The sequence below is a fragment of the Miscanthus floridulus genome, chromosome 5 (assembly GCF_019320115.1).
Source record: "Miscanthus floridulus cultivar M001 chromosome 5, ASM1932011v1, whole genome shotgun sequence".
Taxonomy (NCBI): Eukaryota; Viridiplantae; Streptophyta; class Magnoliopsida; order Poales; family Poaceae; genus Miscanthus; species Miscanthus floridulus.
The window spans coordinates 114,505,897-114,528,268 of record NC_089584.1 but is presented as its reverse complement, the minus strand read 5'-3'; the positions used below and the strand labels follow the sequence as shown (position 1 = coordinate 114,528,268).

The window sequence follows — 22,372 nt, the reverse complement described above, 5'->3', positions numbered from 1 at the left end:
GTTGACTTTGTGCTTTTGCTTACTAGCATGTGTAGGAGCTTCCTTGTTGCTTAAAGTACCAGTGTCATAGGTTTGTGTGACCTTGCTCCTAGAATTGTTTAGGAGAGCTCTAGCTAGCCCGGCACCTTAGTTGCATAATTAGTATCTTTGCAAGGTGCTAGTGAACATATATAGAGGGGTGTAGTCTTGGCTAGACCAATTGTTTTTATTCCGCATTTATATCGGTTAGCCGACACGATTAATTTTAGAAAAGACTATTCACCCCCCTCTAGTCCGCCATCTCGACCCTTCAATTGGTATCAGAGCCCGGTCTCTCATTTGTGGTCTTCACCGACCCGAGAGGATGGCGAACTTTGGGCTAGAGGTTGTTTGTGACACACACATTTTTGATGGCACAAACTATGCACGGTGGAAACGTCATATGCTTGATCATTTCCGTGATTTGGGTCCCAAGGCATGGTGGATTATTGTTGTTGGTTTTTCTCGTGATGCTTTGGATAAGGACAACCTAACCCAAGCACAAGAGGATTGCTTACAACTTGATCATCGTGCTCTTTATTATCTAATATGTGCTTTATATGATGATATTTTTAGACGTGTGTGGGACTTAGAGAATGCACATGATATGTGGCTAGCACTCCAAGCCTTCTACGGTGATTCCTCCACATGGGATTGCTCCACCTCATGGTCAAGTGATGATGATGATCAATCAACTACAAGTTCACTTGACAAGGTTGATGATGGTGCCACAAGTGTTGCAAGTGATGATGCTACCCCATGCACACTTGATGGTGATAATGGTTCATGCTCAAGCCATGGTGATGCTACTACAAGCTCATCCACTACACCACATTGTCTCATGTCACAAGGTGACACCAAGGTATCAAATGATAATGTGGTTGATTATGTTGATTCATATGATGAGCTTGTTAGTAGACTTGCTAGCATGACCATGTCTTTAGAAAATGAGAAAGCTAAAACATTAAAATTAGAAAATGAGAACTCATTTCTAAAGAACTCTTGTGAAGATCATAAGAAATTACTTGATGCATATAAATCTTCACTTGATGAGCTTAAATTGAATCGTGAGACACTACTTGCATCTCATGATGAATTATTAGATAAACAAGCTTCTCTCATTAAAATATTTACAAAGAAACTTAAAAATAATGAGAGCTCATCACATGAGGCAAATGATCAATCATATGTTGTTGCTAACCCTTGTGATGTAGGCAAGAAGCATGTATCCACCTTTTGTGATGATTTATTAGATATGCCATGCTCTTCACAAATAGATGCTTGTTCTACTTCTACGTCTTGTGAGACTAACCTTTTGAAGGAGAACAATGAGCTCAAAAATGAAGTGAAGAAATTGAGCAATAAGTTAGAGAGGTGCTACAACTCTCAAGTCACCTTTGAGCATATATTGAAGACTCAAAGAAACTTTGGTGACAAGAGTGGAGTCGGCTTCAAGACTAGCAAAGTCAATCATCAAGAAAGTCGCAATGACATAAGTGGCATTGGCTTCAACAAGAGCAAGATCAAGGGTAAAAGATGGGGCAAGAGAAGATATGAAAGAGAGATGAAGAAGCAAGAACAAGAAAAGCTCTCTCATTTCATGTGCTTCAAGTGCCATGAAATAGGACATCTTGCAAATGGTTGCCCTAATGAAGAAAAGCTCAAGTTGAAGAAAGAAGAAGAGAGGCTAAGGCATGTCAAGTGCTTCAAGTGCCGCACTTGGGGTCATCTTACCTCAATGTGCCCAACCAAGAAATTGGTGAAGCAACAAGTGAAGCCTCAACCAAAGCCACAAGTTGAGCAAGAGAAGACACCCCAAGAGCAAATCAAGATCAACCAACATGACGGTGATGATTTGATGATCAAAAAGAAGAAAACAAGAAGAGGTGGGAAGGCAAGGCATCCAATGCAAATTCAAGATGCCAAGATGATGAGCAAGAATGAAAATGAGAAGAAAGCCTATGCTCACATCAAGTGCTTCAAGTGTGGAAGTACGGGACACTTTGTCTCTAAGTGTCCTAACAAGCTTGAGAAGAAGGCTCAAGCAATCCATGAGAGGCAAGGCAATGAGAAGCACCACATGAGCAAAGAAGAGAAGACTCAAGCAAAGAGAAAGTGCTACTCATGCCAGGAAAGGGGACACATGGCACATTCATGTCCCCTAAGTAAAATTTCTAAGCATACTTCAATTGTTGATAATAATATGCTTAGAAAGGATGGCAATGGTACCTCATTGGTTGCAATTGTAAAACATCCCGCTACTCATACTAAGGCGTTGCCTAAGTATGTTGCTTCTAACTTGAGAGGACCCAAACTTGTTTGGGTACCATCAAAAAGTGGATGAATGTGTGTAGGTACCATTGGCATTGGAGGCTTGATTCAATTGTCTTCATAGTGATCATCATATGTTGAATCAAGATATGAAGCTTAGTGCACATCCAATCCCAATGCCATGACAAATTAAGTGAAGTCCAAATGTGCTACAACATACAAGTGAAAATTTCAAGTTGTTGGTGATTCATTGGATATATTTGATGACTTGCAAATAATTGAGTTGAAGCTTGCCTAGTTGGATGATCATGAGCTAACCAAGGTATATCTCTTGTTGATCATTTCATTTGGGTGCATATGAGTTGATTGAATTGGATAAATATGCAATGTTGCTTGCTATGAGGTGTTTGAATGGATAAGTTGATTAGTAATCAAGTTTGGATTGATTTGTGTTGGATAAATTCATGAGATGACATTTATTAAGTGATTTGAATGGATATATGTCTTATGGAAGTATTCAAACAAGTTAGTATCAAGTTTGATTCATATTTGATGAAGTATAGCTCAATTGCTTGAAATCTGTCCTATATTCAAAATCTGAGCTAGCTGTGATCATAGCCATGTTTGAGTAATCAAATCTTATTGGATTGGCATAAAAATTTGTGTACATGCTCTAGACTTATGGTATGAGATGCTGTAGAAATTTCATAGAAATTGGATAAGAAATGCTTCGGTTTTGGAGTGGTTCTTGTCAGCTATAGTGCAGCAGTTTTCAGCATGTAGCAGTGGTGGAAGAATTAAAATTTAGCAGTTCATATGAGATCAAATGAAGCTAAAATTTTTATGGATGCTAGATAACTTAGTGAAGCTGATCTCCACCAAATTTCATGGTATTTAGATTTGTACTTTGGGATATATGCTTATTTCTTTGAAGGGTACAAAATCTGCCAGAAAAGTGACAAGTATTGGATTGATCTAGAGTCACTTTGATTGAAAGGTCCTCAAGTTGGAAACATGTTTACAAGTGATTGAGGTACCTAAGTTTGGTTTTGAGATAATCTAGTAACATGTTAAACAAAGAGTACAAGGCCATTTAATTGAGGAGTGTACTTTGCACACTTTTGGTACTCAAATTAGAAGATCCAAATCAAACTCAAGATAAAGTTGAAGTTTAAGTTCTAGTGACTATTGGAAATCATTTGGTAGAAAGAAAAGAACTTAAACAAGAAGAAAGAAAATGACTTAAAGAAGGAATCAAGGTTACTCATCAAATTAAGTCCATCACTTGGATCAATCAATCAAGTTATTTTAAGTGAGTATCAAGAATGGTTCTTGGAGAGAGGTCACTTCTCCCTAGTGTAGGGGCTTGCCGCCTATGTGTAGGTGAACCAAGTGTGGTACTTGGAAGGCTAACATGGAAGTGGTGATCCGAGGAACATTTGAGATACTTAGTTGAAGCAATCAAAATGATTGATCAAGAAAAGCAAGCAACACCCAAAAGAGAGCTAGTCATGTATTTCAAGTGGTATTCTCATATTGATGCTCTCATGCAAGCTAAGATCAAAAGATGAAGTAAGTCAACCACAACAAGAAAGTGCACTTGATCATAAGTGGTATTCATTTCATATGGGTGAAGAATGAGATTCAAATTGGTATCTATCAGTCTTCACCAAGCTTATAATTGGACTTCGTATTGCTATTGGAGTAATGAATTGGAATCTATGTGACTATCCTCTACTCCAACATAGCAAAGGTATCATTGTAATGTGCATGATCATTTCATCCCTTACTAGTATGCGGTTAGTGCATATAGTACATGCTTCATAGGATCATGCATAACAAATGAAATGTTTAAATTCATAACCTACCACTATTGTTTGAATAATTACTTGATCTAGTGGTTAGTACATGAATTTGTTCATGAGCTAGTGAACCCAAGTACTTGACTTAATTTGGATTGCTAATAAGTGACAAGTACAACATTAGCAAGATAACCCTTGCAAGAGGTGTGAAGAAGCTTGTCATTGGTTCAAACCGGACTTGGAAGCTTAGGCAAAACAATTTAGTTCAAGTCAATCATAGAAGCTCATGATAGTGATAAGAGTACAAGCACAAGACAACAATGCAAATGGATATCTAGTTTGTTTCAAATAGTATCTAGACTCAAGTATCAACTACAAGTGATGTCTAGATCAACTCACAAGTGATATCCTATAAGTGGTACTCATGAAGATAGTAAATGTTCAAGAAATGATCTTTATTGAAAAATCAAACAAGTGGTTCCATACTAGAAGATTCTTTCAAATGATATTTACTTCCTACAAGTAGTATCTATACATAGTATCAATCATGCAAGATGATGGTTCCACAAGTGATCCTCAACTTTAAGTGATCATCAAATAAAGAATGCATCCCTCACCTATAAGAGATTAAGTGAAATAAAATGGATGACCCATACATAGAATGATAAGATACAAGTAGTACAAGTTGCAAATTCTAAATGGTATCTACATATGATGTCATTCCAATATTCAAGTAATGTCCATAAAAAATGCAAGTCTCAACCATCTACCCCAAAGTGCACACCTTTGCATCAATAAGAAGCACACTTTTTATGGAAATTGATGATAAAGGAGGAGAGATTGTACAAAGATATGAAAGCTTGATTGAATGGGGGAGAAATTGGACATGGAGAGATGAGATATAAAAGAAATAGAGGTTGGACATGGATAAAGAGGGAGCAACATTGAAGAAAAGAGATGGATCAAAATTCTTGGACAAGAGAAGCACATAAGTAGGGGAAGCAAGCTCATAAACTTTGATTGATTGCATTTGATATGTGCATAATCATGTGCTTGCTTGCATTGCATAAGTTTTCAAATTCAATATGCATGCTTGTGTGGTGTATGCTAGTTATAGAACTTGAATGATGATTTGATAACTAGCATGCATAGGATGATAGCTAGACACTTGGTATATTCTTTAAGTAATGCTAGTACATTGATTTTAATGTTGATCTCATGAGGTATCTAGTGCTTTTATTTCCAAGTGATATCTAGCTAACCATGGTGCTAAGGATGAACTCAAAGGTGCAACTCCGATTGGTACACGCTTCAAATGTTTATTCTATACACCTTAGCATCATTTTGTAGTATTTACTATCCCACAATTTCAATCTATGCATATGTGCAAGCTTCAAATTAAATACTTTAGCACATATGTAGGGGGAGCTAATACTACCATTTCGGGTTTGTCGTACTTGTCCAAAATCATTTACACATGGTAAAATTGCTTGGGCAAGCAACATGAATCCAAAAGAGCTTAATTTCCATATCTTTGTAGAGTTGTCATCAATTACCAAAAAGGGGGAGATTGAAAGGTCCTTGTTTGGTTTTGGTAATTGAGTGACAACTTAGGTGGACTAATTGTGTTTATGTGAGATACACAGGTGATTAGTCCACAGGTACATATGTGTGAGCAACATATGCCATGGAGGTGAAAATGGCTTGGAGATGTTGCAAAGCTCACACATGTGATGATGAAGGAGCTTATTGCACATGAGACATGACATTGAGTCATGTGATCAAGGTGGAGAAGATTAAGATAAGACTTGGTTTGATGGACCGGTTACAAGCGTGAAGGGCAAGTCAAAGGCTTTGGAGTGATGGACCGCGTGGCGGTGAAGCTTGAGCAAGACTTGGCGCCGATGGACGATAGCAACGGTGAAGAGCAAGTAGAGTCAAGATCGATGAACCAATATGATCATGTGATGATATGAAGTGGATCATATCATTGTTGATCGTGTTGGTGCATATGTTGCATCGACATTGAAGGAGATGGAATGGAATGCGCAAGACAAAGGTATAACCTAGGGCATTTCATTTCACCGGTCATAGGTGTGTAGAGAAGTTTATGACCGAGTTTAGGATAGATGACCGTACTATCAAGAGGGGCAAACTTGTTTGCATATCGGTCATCTAGTGCCACTCGAGTGATCTAACTTTGCATTGTCGCTAGGATCGAGTGGCGTGGCTAGTTGAGTGGCTAACATCCTTTGGGAAATGATTGTGAAAATGCTAACACATATACACATGGTGGTGTACACTTGGTGGTATTGGCACATTTATAAAGGAGGTGATGTTTGCAGGGGTGAGATGGGTTTGGGTCCCTCTCTGATTTGGCGCTTTCGGGAAAATGGAATGCCTATTTTCTATTGCGCCGGATGCAAATTCTTGGTGGTTAGCACATTGGAGTAAGGGTGAAGAAGTTAGAAGTGAAAACGAGTTGATTGCGAAGATGCTGGCGTCGGTCAACTGACCGGACGCTGGATCTGAATGCACCGGACGCTGGCAGGCTGCGTCCGGCCAGGCTGACGTACGGTGACGCAGAAGCTGGAGTGTGACCGGACGCTGGCTGCGTCCGATCAAGTGTGACCGGACGCGTCCGGTCGAGGTCGGTACCTTACTGGAAACGACCGGACACTGGGGGTTCAGCGTCCGATCAGTTGAAAGCTGCTGCGTCCGGTCAAGTCAAGTGACCGTTGGAATCGGGACACGTGACCGTCTGTGGGCGACCGGACGCTGAGGTCCAGCGTCCGGTCAACACGACCGAAGCGTCCGGTCAGCCCGATCGTTGCCCAGTGAAGGGGTAACGGCTAGTTTAGCCCTTGGGGCTATAAATAGAAGTGGCCCTCGGCCATGGCTGGGGGGGAGCACCTCAAGGGACTTAGTGTCCATGCTTGTGAGTGCTTGGGAGCCCTCCATCACACATATACTTGATAGTGATCATTCGATTGTGTGAGTGAGCGATTCTAGTGCGATTGCATCATGAGGTTGCATCGAGTGGCACTAGGTGATCGAGTTGCAAGCCGGTGGTTCTTGTTACTCTTGGAGGTTGCCACCTCCTAGATGGCGTGGTGGTGGTCTTCGTCGAAGCGCGCAAGAAGCTTGTGCGGCGGTCCAGAGAAGTGCTTGTGAGGGGCATTGTGCTCACCCCGCGGGAGCCGCGAAGAGCAACTCTAGTAAAACGTGTCATTGAGCTACCCTCACTCAAGGGGTAGGTTCTTGCGGCGCCCGACGTGCGGGCTTAGCGGGTGATGCTAATTAACCGCCGAACCACCAAGTGAGCGGTCGACACAACGGGGACTAGCGTGTTGGCAAACATGTGAACCTCGGGAGAAAAATCATCGTGTCAACCTTGTTCTTCCCGTTGGTTTGCATCCCCATTACACAAGCTTGCAATTACTTTTATACATATTAAGCTTGTGTAGTTGCTCTTGTAATTAGATAGCTTGTGTAGCTTGCTAATTATCTTCTTGCTTGTGTAGCATAGAAGTAGCTCCCTTGCGTGGCTAATTTGATTTTAGTAACCTTGTTAGTCACATTGCTTAGTTTGTGTAGTTAAGTATTTGCGCTCTCTAATTAGGCATTGGTTGCCTTGTTATTGAGCTTTGCTAGTGAGCTTAGTTGGCTTTGTACTTTTGCTTACTAGCATGTGTAGGAGCTTCCTTGTTGCTTAAAGTACTAGTGGCATAGATTTGTGTGACCTTGCTCCTAGAATTGTTTAGGAGAGCTCTAGCTAGCCCGGTACCTTAGTTGTATAATTAGTATCTTTGCAAGGTGCTAGTGAACATATAGAGGGGTGTAGTCTTGGCTAGACCGATTGTTTTTATTCCGCATTTATATCGGTTAGCCGACGCGATTAATTTTAGAAAAGACTATTCACCCCCCCTCTAGTCCGCCATCTCGACCCTTCAATTGTATGCTTTTAAATTGATATACCACATGTTTGGCACAGGATAATTGCTAATCTAGAAATGGATATTTATAATTAACTTAATAAAGGAATAGTCATTATACAATGAGTCAATTGCCTTTATGCAAAATGTTGTCAAGTTACGTCCACTTTATACAGCCTTGCATAATCCTTGGAGTCATTTTATTTCTGGTTCATGACGGGTAAGTCTAGCTGAGTACCTTCTCGTACTCAGGGTTTTATTTCCCATTATTGCAGATGGCACTGTGTATCATGGTTATTGCAAGAGTTGCTTCTATCCCGCTGTGGATGAGGAGTAAGCCTTGGACAGGCTTCTTTATTAATCCTCATCTTTGCTTTTATGGACCGTGATCCTACTTGGCACTGTATCAAACTATGTTGGAGACTTTATTTTCGAACTTAATTGCTTCCGCTTTATCTATCAAACTCGGTTTGTAATAACTTTTATTCGTACTATGATGGAGAAATGTATCTGTGAACTTTATGTAATATGTGGCATGTATGTTGAATCCTGTACGATCTTGGTTGTTGTAAATCGTTTATCGAGACCCATCGTGGTACTCGACGGACTACCGGGTTTATATGGGTTCAAGTATGACAGTGCGACCGCTTGTGGGCTGCCATTGTACTTGTACTCTTATAAATTGGTCGGTTCTGCGACACTGGACCTCAGCGTCCGGTCACGCGATGCGTGCCACGTGTCCCCTCTCTTCAAATGTTGATCGTCCGATCTCAACGGTTAAGTGATGACCGGACACAGCAGCTCAAAGTTACCTGACACTGAACCCCAGCGTCCGATCGTTTCGAGTAAGCATCCAGAAACGATTTTTCACGACCGAACGCGTCCGGTCATGCTCGACCGGACACACCCAGCGTCCGGTCACACGGCGACTCCCCTGTGTGCTGCCACGTCAGCAGGATCGGACGCACCCTATCAGCGTCCGGTCACTGAGTGACCCAGCGTCCGGTCAGAGACTGATGCTACGCGTCCTCTGCTACTACTGACCGGACGCGCCGGTCCAACCGAGACCAGCGTCCGGTCACTTACGGTGACCTCCATCTTTTTTTGTCTAGGGCGTCGGTGGCACTGTCGGACTGTCCGCACTCTACGAGCGAACACTCCGCTGGTGAAGTTCCTAACCCTTGCTCAAAAGTGCCAACCACCAAGTGTTCACCTTGTGCACATGTGTTAGCGTATTTTCACAAACATTTTCAATGGTGTTAGCACTCCACTAGATCCTAAGTGCATATGCAATGAGTTAGAGCATCTAGTGGTACTTTGATAACCGCATTTCGATACGAGTTTCACCCCTCTTAATAGTACGGCTATCAAACCTAAATATGATCACACTCTCTAAGTGTCTTTATCATCAAAACAAAATAGCTCATACCATTTATACCTTTGCCTTGAGTCTTTTGTTTTTCTCTTTCTTCTTTTCAATTTCAAGCACTTGATCATCACCATGGCCTCGCCATCTTTATGTCATGATCTTCACAATTACTTCATCACTTGGAGCAGTGCCACCTATCTCATAATCACTTTGATGAACTAGGTTAGCATTTAGGGTTTCATCAATTCACCAAAACCAAACTAGAGCTTTCACACTGGCTCTCCTATAGTAATATTTTACGGTTCTTTGTTGCCCGTTTTGGATGGGAAGCGAGCAGCGCGCGTGGTTAAGCTACCTAGGGTTGTGTTTTAGGGAAAGGCCGCCGTTGTTTAATCCGCCACTAACTAATAGCCTGTTCGTTTCGGCTGAATTGGCTTATAAGCCGTGGCTGAAAGTACTGCTGGCTGATTTGGTGTGAGAGAAAAACACTGTTTAAGTCGTGGATTATAAGCCAGATACGAGCGAATAAGCCGAAACGAACGGGCTGTAACTTGGTAGTAGCACACCTTATTGTGCTTTGCTGAGGATATTCCACTCGGAATTTGTTAGCCTAACCATCGTCAATTTCTTTTCTTTTCTTTGGGAGACAGACACCTTTGCAGCCCAGACACGCCCTGTTCATTTGGTTTATAAACCGTATTTTTCAGTCAATCAACATTATTTTTCTCTTACAACAAATTAGCCAAACCAACGTGGCACGATCTCCAGCCTCTGTCACTTGTTCTGCCGACCGAGGTGGCTGCAGAGGAACGATCATTTTTGAGCAAATTTCTTCATTGCCACTGAAACATATAACATTCCTTTCACTGCCATTAAAAATTATATGTTCCCTTCACTGCCATTCATTCTAAATTTCAAATCCCTTCACTACCATTGCCGTCCAATGCAGCGAGATTGCTGTTATATGAGTATGTGAAAGACAATCTTACCCTTAAAAATTTTCTCTATAACAATCCCTTGGTTGCCATTGAACTTTAGAACATCGATGAGATCAATTAGAGACCTGTCAGCAATATACAGTGACAAAAATGATAACATTTCAACACATGCATAGAAATATGACAACAATATTATATTCTACGAACCATATTCATTAGTTCAAATGTTTACCAACCAAACTAGCAATTCATTAGATTACAGACCAAACAAAATAACAGGTTCAAGCAGTCATTGTTGTCCATTTAATTCTCAACTAGGCTCATACTTGCTAAGCAAAATAAGCAGTCATAAGTTTATATATCAAGCAAAATAAGAGGGTTGCACGACATTACAGACCATACAAATGAGTTGCTTGAACTACAAATTCAAATCTGGAAGTTTTCTCTTGCTTCTAGTGTGTGCAGCAGGGCTTTGCCTTAGAGGGTTCTTGCTTCTAGTCCCCATTGCTGGACTATCTGTTGATGTTGTAACTTGCTGCTGCTTCTTTTTTCCTTGTGCCTTTGCCTTCCTTTTACCCTTTTTTTCTACTATAGGCATGGATGTGGCAGCTGGTGGTGTGGTTTCACCTAAAGTGAACAAAGGGTACTCAATGGAAAGTGTCTCAGGTTGGTTTGAGCCACTACCAGACCTGCATGTGAGTGAGTTTTACACTTTTAGATAATAATATTGAGAATGCTATAATTAAGAACAAATGACATTGGATATTGGGCACATACTTGAGAGAGTTTCCAGAATCTAAGATAAGCGAGGCATTTTGGCTGTAATACAAAAAATGAAATGCATTTTTTAGAAAAATAATCAGAATTTAAATTTCAAATCTCTAAGTATATGGAGGCATACCTAGGAGGAAAATGCATTGTTTTGGGTCCTGGGTCAGCTGGGACAATGCTACTCTCACATTCAGTTGTTTTCTTCCTTCTTTTTGGTGGCCCCCTGCATGAACATAAACATCAATGAGATCTCAAAAGGAAGCAATATGAAATCAATAACAAGTCAAACTAAGTAAAGATTAGAATGCTTACTTCTTAGCTAGCATAGCTGCTATATCCTCAGGGTCACCATCCTTGCAGTTATACCAGCGGTGTCCATAATCCTTGCAAATGGGGCATTGATGTGACCCTTTCTTCTTTGTTGTGCTGCCATTAGCCTCTGTACATCCTTTGGCTCTCTTGTTCTGCCTTCTACCAGATGTAGATTTTATAAGTGGTGGATGCATAAAGTAACCATGGTCAGATTGTGGCCATTGGGATTTGTCAGGCATAGTAGGGATAAGAATCTCATATGTTGCTCTAAATTTCTGAACTGAATAATACATGTCAACATATTTCTCCAAAGGTTCCCGAAGAGATGTTATGAATGCAATTGCATGTTTGCAAGGAATTCCCGAGACTTGCCATTTTCTACAATGACAGGTTCTTTCATCTAGGTTGACAACACATTTGAACCCACTGCCACCCTTGACAGACACCTCAGCTAGAATATCCCCACTTCTCTGTACATCCATATCCAAGTTCCTGCTTTGCTCTTTCAAATTCTTGATGATGTGTGGCAGAATAAGTCCTTCAATCTTTCTTGATACTGTTCTTCTAACATCCCACTTATCCATAATAAGTTGTCTGATCTTGTCCATAAGGTCATCCAAATTCAGCCCTTTGAACTGTTTTATCCAGTTGTTGAAGCACTCTGCCAAATTGTTTGTGACATAATCAACCTTGCAATGGGTCCCAAATTGACTTCTTGTCCATATCCTAGTATGCCACTGCCTTATATACGTCATTGCTGATGGTTTAGCTTCCTCCATTGCTTTCCAATGCTTCTCAAAATAGTATGGGCTCCACGAATATGCTGCAGGCCAAAGATGATCATCAAATATTTTTCCGCTGTATCTTTTCTTGAAATTCATCACCAAATGCAGCATGCACTCTCTATGTTCTGCATCTGGGAACACCTCTTTCACTCCTGCCATTACTCCTTGACCAGCATCTGTACATATAGCTAAGCCTGTAGGTGCTCCAATGGCATCTCTAAGCCTTTGTAAAAACCATATCCAATTTTCATTAGTTTCTGAGTCTATCACTCCAACAGCAACTGGATACATCTAGTTATGCCCATCTACAGCTATTGCGCATGCTAGCTGGCCCCTAAACTTTCCTGTCAGAAATGTGCTATCTATGGCCAAGTATGGTCTGCATCCATTAAGAAAACCATCGATACATGGTTTCATAGCAAAAAACATCCTATGAAATCTGACCTTCTCAGCAATTTTGTGATGATCTATTACTACAAAACTGCCAGGGCAGCACCTTTCCACCTCTGCCTTAAACCTATACAAGTTATTGAAGCTGCTGTCCCAACTACCAAATAGTTGTGTTCGGGCTAGCTCCTTACCAGCATACACTCTCTTGTAGTTGATATATACCTTGTGCTTGTCCTTTATTCGCCTCTGCAATTCTTTAGCTCCTACGCTTGCATCTTCCATAAGCCAATCCTTTACTTGTTCGCATATCCAGAATTTGCTTGCATTCCTAACTTCCTTGCTCCTTCTTGCACTAGAACAGTCATGACGACATGGGTTTCTCCTCACCTACATACATTTAAACAAGATTATCAAATGTTGGAAAATAAAGAGCAAAAAAATGTGTACAACAGTTCAAATGTTACCTTTATTGTTACGTTGTCCTTCATTGTAGAAGCATGTAATCTCCATCTACACCCTTCGTCTTTCTTCCTTGAACAATATGCCCTCACTCTCCCTGGGTCACTCTTTTCAATGTTAAACTCAAATTCATGCTTGATAGCATGCTGAGATAGTGCAATCCTAAACTCACGCATGTTGGGATATATGCTGCCTACACCCATTGGGGGATCTTCTTTGTCATAAGCTACAACTGGTATAGGTGGCAGAGGATCTTGCCCAACTAGCCCATCCTCTTCCTGGTACTCCTCATCAGATTCAGAGTCGGAGTCACTGCTATCGCTAAGAGCAGCTCTAGATTTCCCACAGGTTAGGTACAAACCTTCCTCATCAACACCCACATGTTCATTATGTGGTTTTGGATTTGCTAGGTAATCATCATCATCAGTAGGCTCATTTGTGCTAGGCTGGCTTGTTGTGGGCTCAGTGGGATTGCTTGTTGTAGGCATAGTGGGCTGGCTTGTTGTGGGCTCAGTAGGACTGCTTGTTGTAGGCATAGTGGGCTCAATAGGACTGCTTGTTGTAGGCATGGTGGACTGGCTTGCTACAGTTAGAATTGGACAAGCCACAGATGGAGTGCTTGGGATATCAAGCACCTCTGCATTTTGTTGAGTATAACTCTCAGGGATAGAAACAACATCCGTGGGCTCACTGTAAGTAATCGTCATGCGAACTTCCTTGCTATCAACATGTTTGTTGAACATTGCAAGAAGCTCCTGATCTGTTGTGACTTGTGGGAAATTCTTTTGGACCTCATCATAGTAAAAAATAGATACTATTTCATTATAGCCATGAGGGTATGCATCCACAATTGTTTCCACAAGATCCTTAAAGTTGCATAGATCAGAATCGACAACCTTGGTGATATGAAAGCATGAAAATTCTTTCCTACGCTTTTTAGGATTTCCAGTGAGTCTGATTTTCAGTAGGTAAGTGGACTTAGTGTCCATCCTGTGAATGCAAAATTATGCAAACACAATAAAGTGTAGTCGTATGTACTTAAATGTGAATAACTAAGAACAACATACGAAGCACTTACCCTGCAGGAAGCCAAGATGTGTCGGGGACTTGCCCCGGCGTTCCCATGCGTCCCTCTTGTCTCCTCAGCTGTGTGAAAAACAAGTAAAATAGTAAGGGCTGACATTGTAATTTGACATCAATGCTATATCTACAAAGGACCAGCAGGCATTTGAGTTGCAACTTCTAATTTGGGAACAAATCGACACACACTTCAGTAGCTTAGTTTGAACTAGGAAATCTGAATACTATGTACTGACCGTTAGCTGTGCTTGTTGGCCTGACTGGTACTGCTCGGTGAAGAAGGGGAGGAGCCTAGGACCTAGGAGTAGTGCATGACCCCGGCCTTCAGTGTTCCTGCCTGCTGCCGCGCTGTGTGCTGCTTACTGGATAGGTTGATTGAGTAATGAGTACTCCTAGCCGTCAAAATATAATGTGTACACAGTTAAATGCCAGTACAACCAAACATTTGAATTTCTGGATGAAGTGAAGCTCAAACGTCCCAATATACAATGTACCAGGATACCAGCAAACCCCCCAACAAAATGAGCTTGGTGTATATCATATAATATTCAGAAACAAGGGGAAGTGAATGTGAAGGGCAATCAATGCAGATAGGCCTGGTTTCTGGAAGCACGGGATCAGCTCTCTACCTGCCCTTCATCTCCCCTAGGCTGTACTATTTTGCATCGAATCGATTTCCTGCAAGCGCACGGCAGCAGGGCAGCTCGGCGAGGCGAATGGGAGAAAGGGAAGGCAGTACCTGTAAACGAAGTCCCGGATCCTGGGGTGGTTGGGCGGGATGAGGCGGCGCTGGATGCGGAGCGCGAGGCGGTAGGTGCGCCTGAGCCCGAGGAAGTAGGCGGTGATGTAGCACTGGCGCACCGCCTGCTAGCGGAGAGAGACGAGGTCCATGGAGGTGCCCGTGGAGGCAGGAGCGCCGCGCCCCAGGCGGCCCGGTGGCCAGCGCCTGCGTGCTGCACGACGAATGGCGCGCCCAGAGTGCCCACCCGGAAGCCGGCACCCGCTGCGGTGGGGACGGCGGACCCAGAAGCTAGAGCGGCCGCCGCCTGGCACCCAGAGCCTCACCCGTCATGGACAGGGCCGCCGCGTCGAGCGGTGTCAGAGGCGGGCGTCGCGTCGGGCTGGGTCGGAGGGGATCTAGGGTTCTAGCTCGAGAAGATTTGGGATGAGGGAGCAGACCACTCGTGGTCTCTGTTTTCATCCAAAGGAAAAGGGTAAAATTGGTACAACACTTACGTAGAGATAGTCTTTTAACGCCGTTCCGTTATCTCAGTGGCAATGGAGGGAAAAAATATCTATATGAATGGCAATCAAGGGAACGAAGTCTATGTATTGGACTGCAATGGCAGTGAAGGGATTTGAAATTAAGAATGGATGGCAGTGAAAGGAACATATAATTTTCAATGGCAGTGAAGGGAGTGTTATATGTTTTAGTGGCAATGAAGGAATTTGCTCATCATTTTTGGCATGTTTTTGTCGAGCTGCCCATAATCCCATTTCTGATTCCTCCAGAAGATATTTGTTTATCTCTGTTGAATGGTGCGCGGAAACAGAGGTGCACGTTTTTCTCGGCTGAAAAGGGTGAGGTAAAAGGAGAAATGTGAGTACCACACTTCCAGTACTACTAGCAGTAGCACTTTCGTCCTCTGACTTTCCTGCGCTGCCGGCTAATGAAAGAAGTGCCGTGCATGCCCTTTTTATGATCTGATGATGGAGTAGCCTTGACTCTGACGACCAGTGTCCTCAGTTTGACGAGGTCATCTGCATCTGAACACGGAAGACCGCCTTGTTTTCCCCCTCCCGAAAGTCTGTGACCGCCTAATAACATCGAAAACTAATTGCACCAGCAGCTCTTCGCGAGGACTTTTCGATCCTCCCCGGACGATACGGCTAGTTGCCTCTTGGTAGATCCAGTGATGCTGATGACTTGCAAGCTTTCTCAGTTCTCAGAGATCTACTACACAGAGGAGCCCTTGCCTGCTCGGTGCAAGCAATTCGATCGCTTCACTCCGCCAGTTAAGGGGGTATTTGGTTCTTCAGTGGCTCCTAAAATTTTGTCACATCGAATGTTTAGATACTAATAAAGAATAGTAAATATAAATTAATTATAAAATCAATTACATAGATGGAGGCTAATTTTCGAAACGAAATTTTTAAGCATAATTAATCTGTCATTAGCGTATGTTTACTGTAACACCACATTGTTAAATCATGAACTAATTAGATTTAAAAGATTTGTCTCGCAAATTAGTTGCAAGTTATGTAATTAATTTCATAATTAGGCTATATCTAATACTCTATGTATATGTTTAAACATTCGACGGAAATTTTAGAAGAACCAAACAGCCCCCTAACAGCGCATCACCTGATGGAATTAAAGGACCAGGGGCCAGGGGGGTGGGGGTGGGGGCGGGGCGGCCTCCGAGGTCCAAGAGAGCGTGGACCGTGGATTGAACGAAACTTTGAGGTGGACGTGTGACGTGTCGTGCTCAATTCTGGAGACCTGGAAGCTGCTACGAGGCCAAACAAACCAGACAAAAGTGAACAACGTTTTTCAACTCCCTGCGAGGGCAAGGCTTTTTCCTCCTGGCTCCTGCACAAGAGGGAACTTTCTCAGGTTAGGCAGAGAGACGGATGCCGCTTGAGTGTTCACGCCTCACACGAGTGATGAGCGGGTTCTTCGGGCCTGTTTGATCCAGGCACTTACTGATAAGCGGCTAGCTGGAAAACCAGTGCAGCATCGATGAAGGCTAACATTTTTAGTGGTTCTATACAAATAAAGTGATCCACATAGATTATGAAATATTGAGACTACTATTCACACACTGCAAACTATTACTAGTTGTGTTTTGTACAGAAACTTTTTGCTTTCATCGTGCCTCATCTTTAATTATCTCCATCTTCTTTTTTACCATAGACCACGTGGTCTCTCCGCAAGCATATGTGGTTCTGCAAACGGAGGCCTCGACCACCGCTGGCGCTGGGCCAGGTCCAGCGGCCGCCCGGCACATCGGTGCCGTCCTTTTCGCGTACGTGTCGTCGACTCGTCGGTGCCGCCCCACCGCGAGCTGGTGCGCAGGGCGCAGCGGCAAGTGCGGCGATCCGAGCAGGCCGCCCCCCCTATCAATGTCATTGCTCGACCAAGCCATACGGCGCCGTAGTCATCCCATGGGCCCTGCCTCGTCGCGTCTCCGCATTATCCAACCGGCGCTAGGCTCTCTGATTGAAGCCCTGGCGCTAGCCTGCTGGAGTTGTTACCTCGTTACATCGACGCTTTCCCGTGTCGCGGATAGAACCGGCTGAGCTGAGCTGCTGGCTAGTGCTCCGGCTGATTTGATGGGCGGCTGCCGGGCTGGTGGTGGTGCCAGTGCGACACGGACACGTTGCGGCGTGCCGGCTCGGTGCGACGAGGACGATGCAGCAACCAGCGATGGCACAAAGCCACAAACATAGAAGAACACGCGCCGGGCGCGGTGGTGTGGGGCGACACCGCAGCCGTAGGTGCGCGGCGCTGTCGGCCTTGAATCCTTCATCATCCGACGCACCCGGCACCCCGCGCGCGTGCACGCCGCTTTCATCAGGACGCAGTGGAACTGATTTTGGGCTACCGTACTATTTTTGTTTTTATTTGACAATTAGTATTCAATCATGGTCTAATTAGGCTTAAAACGTTCATCTCGCGATTTCCAACCAAACTGTGCAATTAGTTTTTATTTTCGCCTACATTTAATGCTCCATGCACGTATGGTAAGATTTGATGTGATGGGTACTGTAGCACTTTTTTAGAATTTGGCCTGACAACTAAACACGGGCGAGTAGGCTTGTTAGTGGTTGTTTAGTTCCAGGAATTTGGATTTTGGGGCTACTGTAGCACGTTCGTTTTTATTTGGTAAATAGTGTTCAAACATGGACTAATTAGGCTCAAAACGTTTGTCTCGCAATTTCCCACCAAACTGTGCAATTAGTTTTTCTTTTCGTCTACATTTAATGCTCCATGCACGGGCCGCAAACATTCGATGTGACAGGTACTCTAGCAACTTTTTGGAAGTTGGGGTAGAACTAAACAAGGGCTTAGTTGGGTGCCGGCCTCCCACCGAATCTCGCGCCTGGCGGGACGGGACACCGGACACTTGTTAGGGGGCTTGTATTCTCCTCCTAGGCTTTAGCCGTTGTTCTATTAAATATAGATTAATTATAAAACTAATTGTACATCTTATGACTAATTTATGAGATGAATTTTTAAGCCTAATTAGTTCATGATTTAATAATGTAGTGCTACAGTAAACATGTGCTAATGACAGATTATTTAGGCTTAATAAATTCGTCTCGTGAAGTTCTAACGAATTCTATAATTTATTTTTTTTATTGATATTCAAACACTCCGTACGACGTCCTCGTATAACACCTTCTACGTTTTAGTGACCGAATCAAAATACCTCGTTGGCGCGCGCGAATTGCAGCAGCAGCCAGCAGGTAGGCAGGCAGGCAGCCGCCGCCTGTGGAGTTTGGAACTTTTTGGATGCGTGAGGCGCTGGGCGTTCATGTGACGAACGGGACAGAGTCCAGTCAGTCCAGTGCACTAGTATATGGAATGGAGCCCATGGGCTGCAAAGGCATGTCGTTCGGCCATGGTCTAGCCCGTAGTTTAGCTGGGGCGGCATCCTACTCCCATGACCTGATATACTGCACAGCACTGGCCCAATTAGTATGCCTAAACCATCTCGTCCTGTCTGGGAAATTCCATTTCAGTTTTCAAAAAGAAAAAACAAACGCATCGGTTTATAAGTTGGGTCGCGCTCAACCAGCACGGATCACTAAATCCACATGATAACTGCGGCCCTCTTGATTACTGGACCGCTGCATCAATATTTATTTGTGACTAGTAAAATGCGCTAAGATAGTCTGCGCCGTACACCGACAAGCAAAAATGGAGGAAAACATTCTTCCCATCGACGTGCACGCCTCGTTGTGGAACTCACGAACGTGCTTTCCATCAACCTCATCATATAAGCACGCACACGGCTGTCATAAGCGCCGATATGATGCCGCCTCTCCAGAGCATCTCCCACCGGCTCCAAACTCCGCGACATCGCGTGAATTGCGAATCCCCAGTTCTGTTTCACCTCGTCGGCCAACGGCCATGCTACATTACAGTTACAGCACGCCGCAGCCCTCCCCGCCGATGTCACCGCTCATCGCCCCCGCGACGCCCCGCACCCCGGGCGCCGCGGCGGCCTCGGTGCCTTCGACGCTGCCGCCGGCCTCGCCGCGACCCGCGATCACGCTCACGGCGCCGCCGTCGTCCAACAAGCGGCAGCGGCGCGGCGCAGGGGCCGCGCGCTCCTCCCTGCGCGCCATCCGCGCCGTGCGCGCGCTGTTCCGGTCCCTCCCGATCCTCGCGCCGGCGTGCCGCTTACCGGGCGTCATCCCGCGGCACGGCGTTGGCGGCGGCGGGCCGAGGGGCGGCCACCACATCGACGGCGCGTCCCGCATGACGGGGACGCTGTTCGGGCACCGCAGGGCGCGGGTGACGCTGGCGGTGCAGGAGACGCCCGGGAGCGTGCCCATCCTGCTGCTGGAGCTCGCCATGCAGACCGGGAGGTTCATGCAGGAGATGGGCGCCGAGCACCTGCGCGTCGCGCTCGAGTGCGAGAAGAAGCCCCCGGGCGCCGGCGCCGGTATCGGGCGCGCCAGGCTGCTCGATGAGCCTCTGTGGACGGCCTACGTCAACGGCCGCAAGATCGGCTACGCCGTGCGCCGGGAGCCCACGGAGGGCGACCTCACGGTCCTGCAGCTCCTGCGCACGGTGTCGGCAGGCGCCGGCGTGCTGCCGGCAGACGTTGTCGGCGGTGGCGGTGCCCCCGAAGGGCAGGAGGCCGGTGATTTGGCGTACATGCGCGCGCACTTCGATCGCGTCGTGGGGTCACGGGACTCGGAGTCGTTCTACATGCTCAACCCTGACGGCAACAACGGGCCGGAGCTTAGCATCTTCTTCATCAGGATATGACAACTGTCAATTGTGACACTTCCTTTCACATTTTGGAGTTTCTATGACTGAGATTAGTGAGCAGAAGATAGTTTTAAGCTATATATAAGCAGGTAAATTTGCTGCAAGGGTAGCTCGATGCTCTGTTCCTCTGTCTGAAATCAAAATCTCTAGTGCTGTGCTGATCTATGAAAGTAAATCTGCTGAAAACAGAAAGATGAAATCTGCTGAAAACAGAAAGCTGGATGCTCTGTTTTTTCTGTCTGAAATCAAAATCCCTGGTGCTGTGCTGATCTATGAAAGCGAAATCTGCTGAAAACTAAAAGATGTTTATAAAAGATAAAAAAATATCGATGCTCTATTTTTCTGTGTTTGAAATCAAAATCCCTAGTGCGAAATCTGCTGAAAACAGAAAGATGTTTAAATTTCCTTTTTGGGTAGAGAATCTGCAGGGTGTGCTTCCGACCCTGTCGGAGGAGATGCCAACCGTCTCTCCTTTCTACGAACACGTCTTGTTGCAGCAGGATGAAGATTATAAGCAAGCAGGTTCGTCTGTTGGCAGGCAGTATGGTACTAAACACTGAACACCGCTGCAAAGCCTGTGCAATGCCTTATGACAGAACTTACATACAGAAATAAGCCATCAACACAGCTGCACCGAGTCAAACAGTTACCAGTATGGTACTGATGCGTGTAACAGAGATGCATATTATTTTTGGGTCATAACAAGGCCAATTCCAAGGCGACTGAAACGTGTGACTTGTATATTTATTTCAACCTCTTAAAACATTTTTCCAAGAGAATTGCTGAGTTTCCTCTCTTTAGTGGAAATTGCTACCTTTCTTAGTGGCAACCAGCTTTGCTGCTTCTCAAATATATTATTTTTTTATGAGAAACTCTCAAATATATTATTAATCACTACTCCTAGGAAGGGCCGGCCTCCAAAGTTAAAAGGCCATCTTTGTTCTCTGCACGGCCTGTTTGGCCCGCTTGAGGCCCAACATCGTTGATCATTGGTTGCCAAGGCACTGACTGCTTTATTGTACTCTGGTAGGTGTGAACAAGAGGCTTACACAACTTGACAAACGTGGTCGTAGTGTTGCACAAATGCCCATATATAGCTGGCTTCTGGCTTCTCCACGCCATGTAAAATGAAACTAACACCTCAAAGTTCGCTCATGTGTAAGGAGTAGTGAGCACGGAGTGAATTGGCGTGGGCACTGCAGTTTGCAATCTCGTTGGAATGAGATGCGCTGGGAATTTATGCTGAAGCGGCAGCGAAAACACTCGCTGTCTCGTCGTGGCAAACTGGCCAAGACAGCTTTGTCAGCCTCGCATCGCGCACGACGGGGACACGGTTCCCGAGGGAGGTGCAGGAGGCGCCTGGGAGCGCTCCACACGAAGTCATGCAGACGGGGGAGGCTGGTGATCCCAGGAGATGGACGCCACGAAGCGCCTGCACGTCGCGCTCGAGGAAGACACATACCTTGCAGTATTCAGGAGCAGGGGGGACACCACCGAACCAAGCCTGGTTATGGATTGTAATCCAATCTTAACCTCAATGTAGCCCTGGATATATAGAGAAGGGCCCTAATCCTATCCAATCAATTACTCTATATATTTACTAAGGCCCCATTCGGTTAGCACTGTTCTCGGCCGTTCCGAGCCGGAACGTTTTTCCCATGCTTCGTAAATTATAGAAGGAAGCCAGAGACTGAAATTGTTCCCCACCCAACCGAAGGAGGCCTAAAGAGAATTTTGCTCTAATCGGCTGGCTGGCTCTATTTGGATCCTTGCACTAATTATGGAGCTGAATCAGTGGACAGCAAGCGAGCAAAGCAAATGGAGCATGTAAGCTAGCAAATACACAGTCCTTGGGGTTTCTTGATGGTTCTCTAGCATGCCAGGTGCTGCAGCTGCAGCTGCTATGTGTTTGATCCATCGTTGTATCTAGCAAGTGTTAAAATAAAAAAAAATAACAAGGAAAAAAAGGCCGAAAGAGTTGACAATTTGAGTGATAAACCTACAGCTCCAAATACATTACACGTCTCCAAACAAAGTCGTAGAGAGACAATAATTCATACTACATTTTTTTTCTCAAGAACGATGCTAAGGAGAATTAAACTTCATTAATCTGCATCCTGAAATTCAACATTTGTCTGCATGTTTCATCAGTAATAGCACACTAAATCCACTGTTCGCCTAAACGGTCGTTTAGCCCGTTTAAACACCGTGTAAACGCGTCGTTTTCATTTA

General features: G+C 44.5%; 1 protein-coding gene and 1 non-coding gene across 2 annotated transcripts; one reads left to right on the top strand and one right to left on the bottom strand.

The window, feature by feature from the left end:
• The first annotated feature begins 19,246 nt into the window (after positions 1 to 19,246).
• LOC136453136 (protein MIZU-KUSSEI 1-like) lies at positions 19,247 to 20,137 on the top strand. The gene has a single exon (XM_066453711.1). The coding sequence runs from the start codon at positions 19,271 to 19,273 to the stop codon at positions 20,135 to 20,137; it is 867 nt and encodes a 288-aa protein (XP_066309808.1). The 5' UTR covers positions 19,247 to 19,270.
• A 373-nt stretch (positions 20,138 to 20,510) lies between these two features.
• Positions 20,511 to 20,625, bottom strand: LOC136455770 (U6atac minor spliceosomal RNA). Its single transcript, XR_010759238.1, has one exon. It is a non-coding gene; the product is annotated as a U6atac minor spliceosomal RNA (small nuclear RNA).
• Between the last annotated feature and the right edge of the window lie 1,747 nt (positions 20,626 to 22,372).

Coding starts and splice junctions, on each gene's coding strand:
- LOC136453136 (XM_066453711.1), top strand. CDS start 19,271: ATGCTACATTACAGTTACAGCACGCCGCAGCCCTCCCCGCCGATGTCA.